Raw genomic sequence first — 17,442 nt, 5'->3', positions numbered from 1 at the left:
CGACGGAGAGAAAAGACAGATACCTGCAGACCTGCTTCACCACTCGTGAAGCATCCCCTCTGCAGGCGGGGAGTCGGGGGCTCGAACCGGGATCCATACATGGGCCCCTGCGCTTAGTACTATGTGTGCTTAACCAGATGCACCACCGCCAAGTACTATTTTTTATTTTCCCATGATAGGCGTCTGCATACTACTCCCACCACCAACTGAAGTTTTCCTCGGCCGTGATGCACTGGGTCTTCCGTGTTCTCCTAACCCTGGATGTCTCCCCACTTCAGAGTCTTTGATTTGCTCAAATAGGCAACAACTAGTCTAGGTCTCACTCTGAATGAGATCATCTAGTTTAGTCTTTCTGACTTATCTCGTTTAACCCGACTCCTTTAGTTGCCTCTATGAGGCACAAAAAGAGATTTTTGTCATTTCATGCAGCTGAGTCGGGATTGAAAACTTCCTTTTGGAATATTTTGTCTATAGATTTCAGCTTTAATTGAACTCTTGATATATATATATATATATATATATATATATATATATATATATATATATATATATATATATCTGTTTTTCCTTCTGCTCTGAGTCCTAGACTGTGTGGTCTTCTTTGTGTCTTTATCACCTGTGATAAAAGACTCCAAGGCTATGCTGTCCAATAGCCAAAAGATTATTAAGCATTTGAAACGTGACTAGTTTTAGTTGTACTATAAATGTTACAAATGCAGACTAGATTTCAAAGACAATACAAAATAAAACCATACAATCTCATTAATCGTATTGAAATGATAACAATTTGGATATATTAGGATAAATAAAATATATTATAAAAATCAATTTTATAATTTTTTTTGTCTATCCTTAATGAACTCAGGATCTTGTGAATATTACAAGGCCTTCGTGGCCCAATTTTCTAGTCTTTATTTTTAGAGGGAGCGAAAGGAAAGAAAGGGAGAGATACAGACAGGAGCTATAACAGAACCACTCCACCATTCATTCAGTATTCTTTGTAGTACTCTCAGATGGTTCTAGGCCTCAAATCAGGGCCTTATGTGGGATAAGGCATATCCTCTGTCAGGTTAGCTACCTCACAATCCTTCTTTTTGAGGTTTGTATTTTTTTATTAATGATTTAATACTGATTAACAGGATTGTAAGATAAGAGGGGTACAATTCCATATAATTCCCACCACCAGATTTCTATGTCCCATCCTCTCCATTGGAAATTTCCCTATTCTTTATCTTTCTGGGAGTATGGACCAAAATTCTTGATGGGTTACAGAAGGTGGAAGGTCTGGCTTCCGTAACTGCTTCTCCAGGGGACATGGGCATTGGCAGGTGGATCCATACCCCCAGCCTGTTTCTGTCTTTCCCTAGTGGGGTAGGGCTCAGGGGAGATGAGACTTCAGGACACATCGATGAGGTCGTCTGTCTGCCCAGGGAAGTCAGGACGGCATCATGGTAGTGTCTGCAACTTGGTGGCCGAAAGGCAGTTAGATATAAGGCAGAACAAATTGTTTAATAAACAGGGACTCAAAGGCAGGAATAGAGAAGATGAATTAGGGGTCTTGTGGGAAGAAGCTAAGAAGTCTATTTTAGGTATGTTCCAAGGGGCCTGTGGCTTTAGTAATTTTTGCCTGAGCCTGACAGTTAGTTGCCTTGCAGGTAGACTAAAAATACTGTCTGGGAAGATGGTGTCAGAGTTGAGGACGGGGCTAGAAATCTGGATTAGGGCAGAGAATAGCTCCCAAATATGAGGAGAGTATATAAGTACCATTAACTGTTAACCCCATCAATCTGACCGAGGGCCCATATCTATTCATATTTAGCACAGGAGCCTGTGTGACCTCTTGTCCCTGTCAGCCTCAGCTCACAGCCCATGGTCACAGCTGGGAACATTCTACGCTGCTCCTTTTAAGGTTTTTAATATAATGGTTAAGAAGTTTGAAATTCCAACGTGTGGCTCCATTGTTCAGTGCTACCCTACGGAGACACTTGGTACATAGAGAAGGAAGGACAATGATTACATATTTGGTTACTAATACACTTCGTAATGTTAAGGAGTATATTCTGCGCCTTGGTAATTTGCAGACATGTAACTGTGTTGTTTACTACCAAATTGTTCTTAAGGACTGAAGGAAAGTTTCATTACTTATACACTGTTCAGAATTCCTTAGAACAATTTATTCTTCTCTTTTTCTAATTCACTCATGATCATAACAAAAGATACTTTTTCAGTTAGAGTTTTCATTTTCATTTCCTTTATTTTCGTTCCCCTTATTGGCTGAAAAAAAAAAAATCAAGAATTCTAATTTGCAGATGGATATTGACAAATTACTCTAATTTTTTTTTGTTTAAGTTTATATCTGAGGGGTTGCCAATCCATTCACTTTTCATGTGGTTCCTAGGGTTACAGCTCTTAATTCTTTTGAATAGATATGTCAGAATTGTGCCCCCAGAAATGTTGCCAAGTCAATATAGCAGAGAGAATATCTTTTTAAAAAAGTTTTATTTATTTATTCCCTTTGTTGCCCTTGTTGTTTTATTGTTGTAGTTATTATTGTTGTTGTCGTTGTTGGATAGGACAGAGAGAAATGGAGACAGGAGGGGAAGACAGGGAGGGGGAGAGAAAGATAGACACCTGCAGACCTGCTTCACCGCCTGTGAAGCGACTCCCCTGCAGGTGGGGAGCCGGGGCTCGAACCGGGATCCTTATGCTGGTCCTTGTGCTTTGCGCCACCTGCGCTTAACCCTCTGCTCTACAGCCCGACTCCCGAGAATATCTTTTTTATTAGTGATTTAATAATTAATATTATTTAATATTAATTATATTTAATATGATTTAATATTAATATTAGTGATTAATAAGATTGTAAGATAACAGAGGTACAATTCCATACAATTCCCACCACCAGAGTTCCATGCCCCATCCCTTCCATTGGAAGCTTCCTATTCTTTATGCCTCTCTGGGATTAAATGAAACTAAAAAGCTTCTATACATTGAAAGCACACTACACAAGGATAGCCAGGGAACAAATTTACTTAGATAAGATATTTACACATCACACATCAGACAAACAACTGATAGAAAACATCCGTAGAGAATTGTCGATTATAAGTGCTGAACTGTGTGTGCCACCTCCTGGCCCCACATCTATACAGAATTGCTGGGAGTGTGGATCGACCTGTCAGCACCCAGGTTCAATGGGGAAGCATTTACAGAAGCCAGGCCTTCCACCTTCTGCATCCCACAATGACCCTAAGTCCATACTCCCAGAGGGTTGAAGAATAGGAAAGCTTTCATGGGAAGGGATGGGTAATGGAGTTCTGGTGGTGGGAATTGTGTGGCGTTGTACCTCTCTTATCTGATGGTTTTGTCAATGTTTCCTTTTTATAAATATAAATAAATAAAAAAGAAGAATATGAGAGAAAAAGAATTGGTATGGATCTACAGAAGCAGCAAAAACAACCCAATAAAAGAGTGGGTTAGAAAAGAAAAACACAAACAAACTGAACAGGCAACTTCCTTAAGAAGAGATGCACATGGCCCACAGACCCATGAAGAAATGCTCCACCTCACTTATCGTTAGAGAAACGCAAATGCAAACTACTCTGAGATGTCATCTCGCAGTTGAGAGAATGGCTGACACCAGCAAACCAGGAAAGAACAGCTGTTGGAGAACAGCCAACCCTGGTATTGCTACACTGCTGGTGGGAATGCAGACCGGCGCAGGCCCCTGGAAGACTGTGCAGAGAATTGAACAAATGAAGATGGAATGACCTTGTGATCTAGCAATACCTCTCTTGGGCATTTATCCGAAGGGCATGCAAACACTAATTCAAAGGGACCCTATGTTCATAGCTGCATTATTCACCGTGACCAAAGAGCAGAAGCAGCCTAAATGCCCATCCACACATGACTGGTTAGAAAAGTCATGTGAAGGGAGTCGGGCTGTAGCGCAGTGGACTAAGCGCAGGTGGCGCAAAGCACAAGGACCGGCATAAGGATCCCGGTTCGAACCCCGACTCCCCACCTGCAGGGGAGTCGCTTCACAGGCGGTGAAGCAGGTCTGCAGGTGTCTGTCTTTCTCTCCTCCTCTCTGTCTTCCCCTCCTGTCTCCATTTCTCTCTGTCCTATCCAACAATGACAACAACAATAATAACTACAACAATAAAACAACAAGGGCAACAAAAGGGAATAAATAAATAAAATAAATTTTAAAAAAAAGAAAAGAAAAGTCATGTGATATATATTCCATGGACTAGTACTCTGTGATACAAAAGATGGTATTATGTCCTTTGAGACAAAATGGATGGAACTGCTTAGCGAAATAAGTAAAGATATGAAAGACAGCCGCCAGATGGTTTCCACTCATATGTGGAATCTAGAGATGTGATTTACATGAATTTGTGAAAAAAGAAAAGAAAAGGAAAGAAAAACCCATACAAAACAAGAGCAAGCAAACTGTTTGAAAGACTTGTGAGAATTATGGTGGGCATCTTTGGGAGGATTGAGCGTGTGGATACAGAACTCTGTTGGTCGGTATGATGTGGAACTATACATTGTCATCTTACAATCTTATAACAAACTATGACTAACAAATGCCAATCATTTTTCAGAACGAATTTATTGGAGTCAGGCAGTGGTCTACCTGGTTGAGTGCACCTGCTACAGTATATAGGGAAGGGCCTCCCTACCTATGGGGGGAAATAGTGCTGCAGGTGTCTCTCTTTGCTCCTTCTCTATCTCTCTAGATTTCTCTGTCTCTATTGAATCAATAAAAATTGAAAAGAATTTATCATATAGCTGACAATAATATTGTGTATTTTATAAACTAGTTATGGTTGTGGATGCTATGAAAAAAAATACTACTCCACACCCCAACTTTCCAAACTGGGGCTTTCTTGTGAAGTTGACACATTGTTAAGGTGCACTGATTGAAATTTCTAGTTTGAAGATGAAATCTTCAAGTACATAGTAGTAAACTCTGTGTTTCAATGCCCACTGTGCTTGCTAAATCTGTAAAGACTGGCTCTTGGTTTCAATGCGAACTGGTAAATAGAGAAAGGTCACGAGATACTCATTTATGAAATATGACTCTTAAAGCCACGCCTATTTTTAAAGTCTATGAAAGTATTTCTTACTAGGTTTACAAACAACTCAACAAGTGGATGGTGATTGGATCTTTCAAATGAATTGTCCCCTTAGAATTCTGGCACAGAATATGCCTCTGTTTTTCATAGATGAGTCTTCTCTTCAGTACTCACTCACACAAAAAGGCTTAAAGCGCCTCTCTAATTCATGACTAGGAGAATGCAGGAAACTGCTGGCATTGTGACTTTTGTGGTATCTCAGTGGTCTCAAATATGCACTTTTTAAAAAATTGTTTTAATAATGATCTGCAAGACCATAGGATTAGAGGGGTATAATTCCCGTCACCAGAGTTCTGTATCCCTCTGCATTTTTTTTATTGTTGTTGTTTTTCGGTTTTTTTTTTTTAATCTACCAGGATTAATCCTCAAGCTTGGTGTCTACACAGTGAATTCACTGCTATCAGTGGACACTTTTCACTTTTTTTATTTGATAGGACCGAGAGAAATTGGGGGGGAATAGAAGGAGAGAAAAAGAGAGACACCTGCAGCACTGTTTCGCCACTCATAAATTTTCCCACCTGCAGGTGGAGACCGTAGGCTTAAACCAGAATCCTTGCACATGGTAACATGCACTTGATGGGGTGCACTCCTGCCTGACTCCTTCAAATATGGTCTTACGAGAGATTCCCTGGTATTGGAAAAATGTGCCTGGGATGGTCAGATTCTGATTCTGCTACTTAATACTAGTGAGGCTGCATAGTTACACTGTTTCTCTGTTTGAGGTTGCTAAGCACACCCGTTACTTTTTTTTTTAAGATTTATTTTATTTACTTCATATAAGACACAGAAGAGAGTGAGGAAGGAGGTGAGGGGAGGGGTGGGGGAGGATAAAGGAGGGTTGAGGGGAGGTAAAGAGAGAGGAGACACTGAAAGGAGAGAGGGAGAGGGAGGAGAAAGAGGGCGAAGGAGAGAGAGGGAGGGGGAGAGACCAGTCAGGGAACTACTCTGCTACATTCTAAGAATTGAACCAGAAGCTCCTAGCCTGTAAGTCCCACATGCTACCTATAGAGCTGCCTTTAAAACAAAATATGTACAGCAAAGTGTCCATATTACGAAAGGATGACTTGATTAATCTTCTGCAAACAACTCACAGAAAAATGCTTTCACATCAAACAACAGAATATGAACTGAACTACAGAACTGTGGCTAGTTGGGCTGCATCCTATTCTGGCCATAAATCCTTACCAAAGATGACCTCTATCCTCACTTTAAAAAACAAACAAACAAACAAACAAAAACTTTATTTATTTATCCCCTTTTTGTTGCCCTTGTTGTTTTTTATTGTTGTAATTATTATTGTTATTAATGTTATTGGATAGGACAGAGAAAAATGGACAGAGGAGAGGATGACAGACAGAGGGAGAGAAAGACAGACACCTGCAGACCTGCTTCACCGCCTGTGAAGCGACTCCCCTGCAGGTGGGGAGCTGGGGGCTCGAACCAGGTTCCTTATGGCGGTCCTTGCACTTTGCTGCCACGTGTGCTTAACCTGCTTCGCTACCGCCCGACTCCCTCTCCTCACTTCTAACTGTAAACTAGCTTATCCTGGTTTTGTTTGTTTGTTTGTTTTTCCAAATTGGTATTTGACAATGTGTACTTTTGATGGTAGGTGTCTTTTACTCCACGGATGTTTGTGTACATCTTTCATGTAGTTTCCAACCTCTAGGAAATGCATAGTATGGGGCTGGGTGGTGGCACACCTGGTTGAGCACGCCTGTGACAGTGCGCAAGGACCCGGGTTCGAGCTCCTGGTCCCCAACTGCGGGGGCTAGGGGGGAAGCTTCACAAGTGGTGAAGCAGTGCTGCCGGTGTCTCTTTGTCTCCCCCTTCCTCTCAATTTCTGGCTATCTCTATCAAATAAATAAAGAGTAAAAAAAATTGAAATGCATAGTAGATGCTTATTTATTTTTTTTTGTTATGACGGAACAAACTGACTTTCAACATTTGAAGGTTGCAGATACGTGAGTGCGGGAAGGCAGTTGCTGTTAATTAAGTGAAAGTTTGATTTGTTGTTTTAGGTCCTGTGTGCAGCCTTTGCGTCTCATCGTTCGGAGCAAGGCCTGTGACTATCTTCAGTGGCTTTATGGTGGCTGGAGGGCTGATGTTGAGCAGTTTTGCCCCCAATATCTACTTCCTGTTTTTTTCCTATGGCATTGTTGTAGGTAAGGAAAAAGGATGACTATAACTTGTCTAAGTTTCTTGAGCTAAACATCATTTCATCCATATTCTTTTACTATTTAGCTAATATAAGGAGAAAAATGTTCAGAAAAACTTTCGATGACCACTTTGCCAAAAACTGTTACAATAGTAAAACGTCTACCCCACTGATCGTATTTAGATACTTAAGTATGTTTCTCTCCTCTCCTCTCCTCTCCTCTCCTCTCCTCTCCTCTCCTCTCCTCTCCTCTCCTCTCCTCTCCTCTCCTCTCCTCTCCTCTCCTCTCCTCTCCTCTCCTCTCCTCTCCTCTCCCCTCCCCTCCCCTCCCCTCCCCTCCCCTCCCCTCCCCTCCCCTCCCCTCCCCTCCCCTCTTGCCTCCAGGGTTATTGCTGGGGCTCATTGCCTCCTCGAGGTCATCCTTTTTCTATTGTTGTTTGATAGGACAGAGAGAAATGGAGAGAGGAGGGGAAAACAGAGATGGGGAGAGAAAGATAGACACCTGCAGACCTGCTTCACTGTCTGTGAAGTGACTCCCCTGCAGGTGGAGAGCCGGGGCTCGAACCAGGATCCTTACGCGGGTCCTTGCATTTCACACTATGTGCGCTTAACCTGGTGTGCTACCGCTCTACCCCCAAGTTAACATTATGTTTTCCTGCAAGACAGCAATTTTAAAAAAAATTTCAGTACTTAGGTCTATAGCACCAAAAGAGAGAGAGAGACAGAGAGAGAGATAGAGAGAGAGAGAGAGATAGAGAGAGACAGAGAGAAAGGAGGATGACATAACACTTAGATGTTTGAATTGTTATGTGGAAAACTGAGAAATGTTACACATGTATAAACCATGTATAAACTACTGTATTTTACTGTGAACTGTAAACTATGAATCCCTCAATAAAGAAATAAAATAATAATAAAAAGAAAAACAGAAAGGAGAAAAGAAAAAAAAAAAACTTAGATGTCGCTAACATCTGTCACTTCTTGGCAAGTGGTCCCTTTCAGACTGGGCAGTGGAGCAGGGCTCTGCTAAACATTTCGCTTCTCTACAGTCTCTGTCGCCAGGCCCCAAATGACAAAGTCACAGCAAACATAGAACAAGTCAATCTTACTGCTGTTAATTCTTCAGTTTTTAAAAATGATGTGGCATGAGTGAAGGGAAATGAGTGGTAAGGATGGTTGGTGCAAAAAAAGGAGCTGCCAAACTATCTCGACAGAAAGAAATTTGGTGGGTGGGGGAGGTAGCATAATGGTTATGCAAACAGACTCTCAAGCCTGAGGCTTCTAAATCCCAGGTTCAATCCCCTGCACCACCATAAACCAGAGCTGAACAGTGCTCTGGTGTTTCTCTCTCTCTCTCCCTCTGTTTCTTTCTCTCTGCGTTTTTCTCAAAAATAAAATAAATAAAATATATTTAAAAAAAAAAAGAGAAAAGAAAGAAATTTGGTGGTCAGTGTGGTGTAGAACAATATCTATCTCTTCTTATACTCTTACAAACCACAATTAAATCACTAATGAAGTTTATATTAAATAAAAACAAATCCAGTCTTAATCTAAATAAGGAGGTCACTTGTTAGTGCTTTAAACAATAAGAATATATGTTTGATATTTTATACTTCCTGTAATATTTATTATAATCAGAACCTATAGATGCAAATAGATTTATCTCTGTTAAAATTTGAGCTTTCCTTCAGTCACGGTCTAAAATAACAATAGCAATATAAGTATCTGCATATATTTGAACAGCGGATCATTGCTTTTAGTTCAAACTTCTTTCTATCTAGAAAAGTGAGGGCCCTACCATGTGTCTTGGTATCATGTGTACCCGCCTCCCCAGAGCCCTTCCCTACTAGGGAAAGAGAGAGACAGGCTGGGAGTATGGATCCACCTGTCAACGCCCATGTTCAGCGGGGAAGCAATTATAGAAGCCAGACCTTCCACCTTCTGCATCCCACAATGACCCTGGGTCCATGCTCCCAGAAGGATGAAGAATAGGAAAGCTATCAGGGGAGGGGGTGGAATATGGAGCTCTAGGGGTGGGAACTGTGTGGAAATATACCCCCTTTATCCTATTTCATCAATAGGGTCTCATCAATATTTCCATTTTATAAATAAAAATTAAAAAAAAGAAAAGTGAATTAATATGCCTTGGTATGATTTAGGCATTTTCACTGTACTCTGAAATAACATTTAATTTTTTTTACTCTTAGCAAGTTAGCAATGATCTCAAGACAAATATTGGTATAGTTTTTGTGACAATGTATTTAAAGTCCTCACTGAATAATCTCTGTGTAGTGTTTGTGACTATCTACCTGAAGTTGTCACTGACTTCAGTGATGAAAAATGGTAATACAGTATTTGCATTTATCTAGAGACTAAATAAATCCATTTTTAAAAGAAAGAGGTAGCTTCTAGTAGCTAAGATTTATATACATTTGATGTATTATAAGGCTTATGTATGGGTACACAGGGAAAAAAAAGGAAAAATTATGTAAAGCCCGCCGTGTCCTAGTTTCCAAAATCCTGTAGTTATTTTATGCCGTTTATTTAATTGTAAAAATACTAATTTATTTTTATGAGAGAGACCTTAGCATTAGTCAGCCTGGTATATGTGGTGCTAGAGATCAAACCTGGGGCATCAGGCATGCAAGTACTATGCCCGCACACTGATAGTTACATCTGTGCCCCTCCCTCATAGACTTCGTTATCTTAAATAGTCAGACTTCTGCCACTGTCAGGTGGTTAGGATTTAGACTTGATCCTGATTTGCTCTTTTGACTGGTGAAGGCGGTGGCATTACAGGGCTTTACACTCAGTTTCCCTTATGATCATCCCTTTCATTTCACTGGTCAAGAAACATTGTCTGGAGTTACGTCAACAGCTGTTTAGGCATGGGCTAACTATATAAATTTCAGGCATTTATATAACGACCTTTGGATGGGTTTGTAAATTGACTACATGCACCATGAGTCAGACTCGGGCCATGTGTCACCTAGTCCCCGTACGATTGTGTTCTGGTGAGATGCTTTAGCTTCCTAGTTCATAATGCCAGTTCATGACCCTCTGTACAACCATGCTTAACATGTATCTCCCTATGTATTACTTCTATGTACAGTTACATACAGAGGTGCCCATAGTTCTCTTTGGATAAAGATTCAGGGTTTCATTACCCAGATATTTATCATAGTTCTTGTTGCCATCCTCCTAGAATCCTGACATCTCCAGTTAATGACTTCTGGGTAAGAAAGTAGATTAAATTTGAAGCCTGCATGCAATTTTGATTTAGCAAGATGGTCTGGATCTGTGTGGCTAGGAGAAAGTGACTCCTGGGAAGAGGACTAGGATTTGGGGTGGGACATGTGGACCATCTACTTCTCCATAAATCTTCCGTCACCTGTGATGGCAAATCAAGGAAGTTACTGCACATTAGTTCTTGTGAGGAAGAAATGAAGTCAAGAACAATAAAGACAAAGTAAATAAGAATTGAATTGGGTTTGAGTTCAATAAAGCAAATGCCCACTCTAATAAATTTGTGTCTAACTTATAAATACTGTAAATCACCTTATTGTAGCAGGCGACCAGCATCTGATATGATGGTTGAATTCTCTGTGGTTTTATTTCTTCAGTAGACTCATGGGATATTGGGATAAATAATCAGGATAATAATGAACAATGACCCTTTTATTCTGTTGCCATTTGAGGGAGAGTAGTCAATTGAAAAGGAAGTGGCAGAAAATTAGTACACAGTCCAAACTTACTCTTTTCCTATTCTGAGTTTCTTTAGAGAAACCAAGAAAGCTTCATTCTAATGATGACATTAATTAAATGCCAGTTCTGTGCAGAACTGTAATCCTAACCTCTTTCATTTGTCTGGAGTAAATTACATGGTCTTCTAACACAGAAAGAATGGTAGAAGGAAGGAGAAATCAGCACAGGCGAGCACTGGGTCCTTCCAGGTGGATTAACCATATCTAATTGTAAGCCATGTGACTAGAGAAATTACTTACATTCTATTTTTTTTTTACTTTTTAAAATGATCATAATGATGTCATCTATCATATTTTGTAGATTAATGAGATAATGCAATAAATATTAATATAACTATTATTTTTAGTGCTATTTTTAAAAAAGAATATTCAATATGTGTTTGAAGTTTTTTTCTTTTCTTTTTAATTTTTTTAAATATTTTTTTCTTTTTAAATTTTTATTGCACTATGGACATTTACTTCTCTCTCTCTCTCTCTCTCTCTTTTACCACAAGCTCTGTGTTAAAATCTATGCAGGAGATTGAACCTGGGACTTTGGAGCCTCAGGCATGAGTGTCTCTTTGCATAACCCCCACCCCCAAATGGCTTATCTAATTCTTATATCAGTTGAATTAATTGAGGCAATTAAAAAATGTACAAAACAACATCCTATAATGCATAACCATTTAGATATTTTCTTTTTTTGTTTGTTTTATTGATAGAGACATGGATGGAGTCGGGGAGAGAGAGAGAGAAAAGAGAGGGTACCTGCATTATTGTTTCACCCCTTATGCAGCTCCCCCCCACCAAAGGTGCAGACCAGGGACATGAACCTCAGTCGTTTTGCATGGTAACATCTGCACTCTACTGGGCATGCCGCTGCCTGGCCCTTTATATATATTCAAGTCACATAACTTTAATTCTGTCTTTGTAATGATGCTATCATATTACACGAATTATGCTTAAATTAAAAAAATATCTTTCAAAACAAGTTTCTTTTGCCACAGAGGTAGAGAATGAAAGAGAGAGAGAGAGAGAGAGAGAGGGAGAGAGAACCAGAGCATCACTCCAGCATATATAATTTTAGTTGATTGAACTCAGTATCTAAAGGATGCCAAGTCCTGCATTCTACCACTGGGCTACCATTCTGGCCACTGGAAGGAAGTCTTCAACATTTGTTAAAATAAGCTCTAATTTCTGTCCTAAGTAAAACAAACAAACAAAACAGCTATATATGTGTGTATACATATACATATACATATACATATACATATACATATACATATACATATACATATACATGTACATGCAGTTTTCACCACGCCGATAGAGTGTTTCAAGGGAAACAATTATATTTACCCATGTTTATAACTTAAATTGTCAGTGTAACTATTTAGTTTAAAAATTCTTTTTATTTGTTGGATAGAGAAAGAGAGAAATTGAAAGGAAAGGGGGAGCTATAGAGAGGGGGAGAAAAAGAGAGAAGCCTCTAACACTCATCACTCACAAAGCTTCTCCTCCTGCAGGTGGGGACTGGGGACTTCAATCCTGGTCCTTGCACACTGTAACATGTGGGATTAACCGAGTGTGCCCCCATCTGGCCCCTAGTTTAAAAATTACTATGTGACAGTGGAGTTTGAAGGATGCTTTTCACTAGTATGAGTCTGATCAAAAATAGTAGAGACCAAGCTATGTGTTGACTGTGGTTTCCAGATTTTTCTTAGACTTTTATCCTCTCTTACGTAGGACTTGAAGGAATGTTTGTTATCTGGATTATACTTTATTAAAGCTGAGACAATTTCCAGTGTTTATAATTATTTAAGTGACAAGAGGAAGAGGATAAGAGGACTCTGAAATCCAGCCCACCAGGTCCCAGAGAGAGAGGACGGAAAGGGGAAAGATCTTTGGATGTAGTAATAGGGTTATGTATGGCTTGGAGGGGAAGAGAGGACTGGATTTGGAAGGAAAAAGGGGGCAGTTATATACATAGACAGACAGTTGTATAGACGGTTAGTCCATGTCTGCAACCCTGGGAAAACTTTGGTGGTTTGCAATGGGGGACTTGGGATTCAGAACTCTGGTGGTAGGAACCCTGTGAAATTATACCCCTGTTGATATGTAATTTTGTAAATCAATACTGAATTGCTAAAAAAATTAAAAAAAATAATGATAGTAAACTGAGTACATGTAAATGTAAATAATATATATGATGTAAAGAGCTCTGTTTTCCAAAGCAAGCATGTGCTCACCATTCTGATGAGAAGTACAGTATTGTCCTCTACGTTGGCAAGCTTCTTGAATTTCTGGATTCATAGAGTATATCTGGATTATCATGTCTGCTCTAGGCTCAACCTTCCTGTGCAATATTTTAAAATTGAAGTATATGAAAAAATGTAGTTGGAAAAGGGTGAAGTTTTCAGCAGTCTTCTCAGGTTATTGTTTTCTTTGAGAAGATGCCAAAATTCAATAAGCAGTGGTTTTTTAAAGGTCAATTGCAGTATGGAACCAAATGTCATGTTGATATACATTTTGCGTACAGTTATGTTGAATCAGTTTGCTTCTTTTTTAAAATTTTTTAAAATTTATGTGTTATTGGGCAGAGACAGAGAGAAATTGAGAGAGAAGGGGGAGATAGAGAGAAAGAGAGACAGAGAGACACCAGCAGACTTGACTTACCACCTGTGGAGCGACTCCCCTGCAGGTGGTGAGCTGGGGGCTCGAACCGGGATCCTAACCGGTCCTTGCACTTTGTACCGCACTTAACCTGCTGTGCCTGACTCCAGAATCAATTTGTTTCTTCGCCAGATGTAGATAGTAAGGGGTCCATTACCTACCCTGTATCTTTGATTCAGAGTCCCTGCTCTGTAAACACACATGCACACGCACACACACGCACGCACAATGGAGCAGAAAGTCAAGGTGTCGTGCAACCGTTATTTTATTTCCAAGCTATTAAGCTTATTAATCCCTTAACCTTCTCAATTCTGTTCGTCCATATAAACAAAAAATTGTCTCATCCAAATGTAATGTTTTCCTTCTTTCAAGGTAAGGATAGTAATCTCTGACTTACCTACTTAACAGGGCCACGAGGACAAAACTTTCAATACAGAAATTCTTTGAGGAGTTGTGAGCATTCTAGATAAAATGGTGTGACCACCTTGGGAGACTGGATGGAGGTGAAGGTTTCATTAAAAAAAAAAAAAAAATTAAGTGTGGTCCAGGAGGTGGTGTGGTGGATAAAATGTTGGACTCTCAAGCATGAGGTCCTGAGTTCAATCCCTGGCAGCACATGTACCAGAGTGATGTCTGGTTCTCTCTCTCTCTCTCTCTCTCTCTCTCTCTCTCCTATCCCTCTCATTAATAAATAAATAAAATATTTTTTAAAATTCTAAAAAATAAAATAGAACTTCTCAGCAATCCCTTCTCTGGGTATTTAACCAAAGGACTTGAAAGCAAATTCTTGAAGAAACGTGTACACATATCTTCGTAAATGCGTTATTAACCAAACTGTGGAAATAACCCAAATCTTGATCAGCAGAGGAAGGAATAAACAAATGTGAAATACACACATAGTAGAATACTCTTTCAATTTGTAAAAGAAGGTGCTGACAGAGACACAGGCAGAGAGGGAGAGGGAGGGACCTCATTGCAGGGGAGGCTGAGCTCAAACCTGTGTCACACACAGAAGTCAAAGCAGCACAGTATCCCCAGTGAGCTACTTTGCCAGCTCTAAATAAAGCCAGTTCTGCGGCAGTGTGGGTGAATCTTGGGGGCATAGTGTTAAGCAAAATGAGCTAGTTGCCAAGGATAAACATTGTATGATCCCACTTATATGATGTATCTCAAGTAGTCAAATTCATAAGAATTGGCATTACCAGGGACTGGTAAAATGGCTCGAGCTAAAGCGGGAGTTATTGTTCATTGGGTGTGGTACTTCAGATATAAAAAAAATGAAGGGTTCTGATCATCTGTTTAAACAACAGCGTAAGCTGACTTAATATTGAAGTATACAATTAAGAAGTGGAGACAGTGAGCTAAATGTTATATTTTTTTTAACCATAAGCACCCCTGAATAAATGCTTAAAGCAGAACAAATGCAATTTTATATTTCTTGTTGGGAAATTGAGCAGATGCAGTCACATCCACCATGTTGTCCCCTAAGGATACTGTCGATTCTCGTGAGAGTTTAAACTATATTCTCGGAGTGCCTTTCCTGACCAATCCTGTCCCGACTTCTGTTGGTCTGCTTCTAATTCTGCTTCTAAAACCCCTTCTGTTTCATTGGTTTAATCTCCCCCTGCTTAACACTGTATTCTAGTTACATAACCACTGTTAACTAAGCACCGCCCTGCCTCCAGGGCACTGGTTTAATCCTCATTGTTTTGCACGCTTTTTCCTTCTCCCCACCCCCTATCCTACGTACATCCTCTTCAGACCTGACACTTTCGCCTCAGGATATATAAGGACAGGATTGTGATTAGAGATAGTTTAGATTGCACTGCGTTCCACATGAATAAAGACTGAACTACGTACCACTCAGCCATGAGTCCCTGGTCGTCTCTCTCTCCCGCCCGCGAAGCTAGCCCGGCAGACTTCCACTTCCGGTTTTTATCCTATAAAGCCTGCTGCTGCTGCTGTGGTCCGATCTTTTTGCCCACTTTTCACCTCAGTGACCTGACACAGGGAAGGGTGTTGCGCATAGTGGGAGGCGGCCATTTTGCCAGTTCCATGTGGCCTGAACCGCTGCGTTCTCACCCAACTCTGAGGTGTCTGCATGAATAAAGATTTGTGTTCCCTCTCAGCTTCGGATCCCTTCTCTCTCACCTACGATGCAGCCCAACAATTTCTACCACATTTAAAAAATGTGAGCTAATCTGGAAATCATTTTTCAAAATTTTTCTTTTATTTTACTTTTAGTCTGAAAGTTACTATTTCAACTTAGCACTGACATCAGCATGAATCCACCTCCTGTCCCATCTCTGATACTTAACAACATATGATATAGTTCTGACAACCAAGTCATAGAAAAGCAAATTAACTTCCCTTCCAATACATAGCCTTAGTAAAGGGTCGTATTTCTTTGGCATCCAAAATTGATTATTAAGAAACTATTTTTACAGTGTGTTTTGATGTGCTCTAAATGTAATAATAGCAGCTATATAAATCAACCCAGATCATCTTGTTAATTAATGAGATTGTAGTCCCCCTTTACATCATACAAAAGGGTTCTCTATTGTTTTGTCTCCAGGGTTATTGCTGGGGCTCAGTGCCAGCACCATGAATCCACTGCTCCTGGAGGCCATTTTTCCCCCTTTTGTTGTCATTGTTGTTGTAGCCTTGTTGTGGCTATAATTTTTGTTGTTGATGTCATTCCTTGTTGGATAGGACAGAGAGAAATGGAGAGAGGAGGGTAAGACAGAAAGGAAGGATGTCTGGTAGGCATCCTGCTGGTATCTGGAACCTGGTGGCTAAAAAGAGAGTTAACATACAAAGCCAAACAAATTGTTGAACAATTATGGACCTAAAGACTGGAATAGTGCAGATGAAGTGTTTGGAGGTACTCACTGCAGACTACTATGTACTTTTGCTTTCAGGTATATATTTTGCCCTAGTTTATGGAAACATGTGAACATATACTCTATCTCAGGGGACCTGGACTATATCTAGGTTTTGGGACTTTGTTAGGAAGTGAACCACTTGGAATGGAATTAGAGAATACTATGAAAGGAAAGGTCTCACCCGAGTGATGAAGCTGAAGGGTTGTCATTCCACACGTGAAGTCTCTGGACACAGTCTGAAGTGAAGCAAGCTGTGGTGGCACTCATTGCGTTGATTAGGTTGCGATTGGTGGATGCAATATTATTTGATTTGAATTGGGAGAAGCATGCAAGAAAGTGTGCCCCACCCTAAGGTTCCAGGACTGGGGGAAATATAGACTCTATAGTGGAAATGTGAGGTTCCTGCTGTCTTAGGGTTCAAAAAGACAATGAATAGTTATTGTTATCATCACATTATTTGGTAATTGGGTTAACTTTGAAAACTCTCTTTGTTAGGCATTTTACTTTTATATAAGAAGACATCTCTGAAAGATAAGTGCTCAGATATAAAGTTTATCATCATAGGCTGACTGGTGAATTACAGAGAACTTGCTTCAGGGCCATTGTTTTGTAGCCTGGGGATGTGTAAGCTATTAGCACTGACAAAATCACTTTGAATGAAAAAGATTGAAAAAAATACATATTTTTTCACAATATGGGTTTACTTTATTTTATTTATAATTTTATTTATAAAAAGGAAACAAAAACCATAGGATAAGAGAGGTAGAACTTCACACTATTCCCATCACCAGAACTCCATATCCCATCCCCTCCCCTGATAGCTTTCCAATTCTTTATCCCTC

General features: G+C 39.9%; 1 protein-coding gene across 9 annotated transcripts in view; it reads left to right on the top strand.

The window, feature by feature from the left end:
• The window catches only part of SLC16A9 (solute carrier family 16 member 9), a 70,697-nt gene that overhangs the window by 37,909 nt on the left and 15,346 nt on the right, over positions 1-17,442 (top strand). For 6 of the 9 annotated variants that reach the window (XM_060190933.1, XM_007517388.3, XM_016185683.2 and 3 more), the window contains one exon: positions 7,163-7,306. The exons of 2 other annotated variants lie outside the window; for them this stretch is intronic. In XM_060190933.1, coding sequence (XP_060046916.1) covers positions 7,163-7,306 — 144 coding nt within the window. Of the gene's footprint in view, positions 1-7,144; positions 7,307-17,442 lie in introns of all 9 variants that reach the window. One more of the 9 variants, XM_060190988.1, reaches the window with a different exon arrangement.

The sequence above is a fragment of the Erinaceus europaeus genome, chromosome 1, assembly GCF_950295315.1.
Source record: "Erinaceus europaeus chromosome 1, mEriEur2.1, whole genome shotgun sequence".
In the NCBI taxonomy this organism is placed as follows: Eukaryota; Metazoa; Chordata; class Mammalia; order Eulipotyphla; family Erinaceidae; genus Erinaceus; species Erinaceus europaeus.
This window is presented reverse-complemented; position numbering and strand designations above follow the sequence as displayed.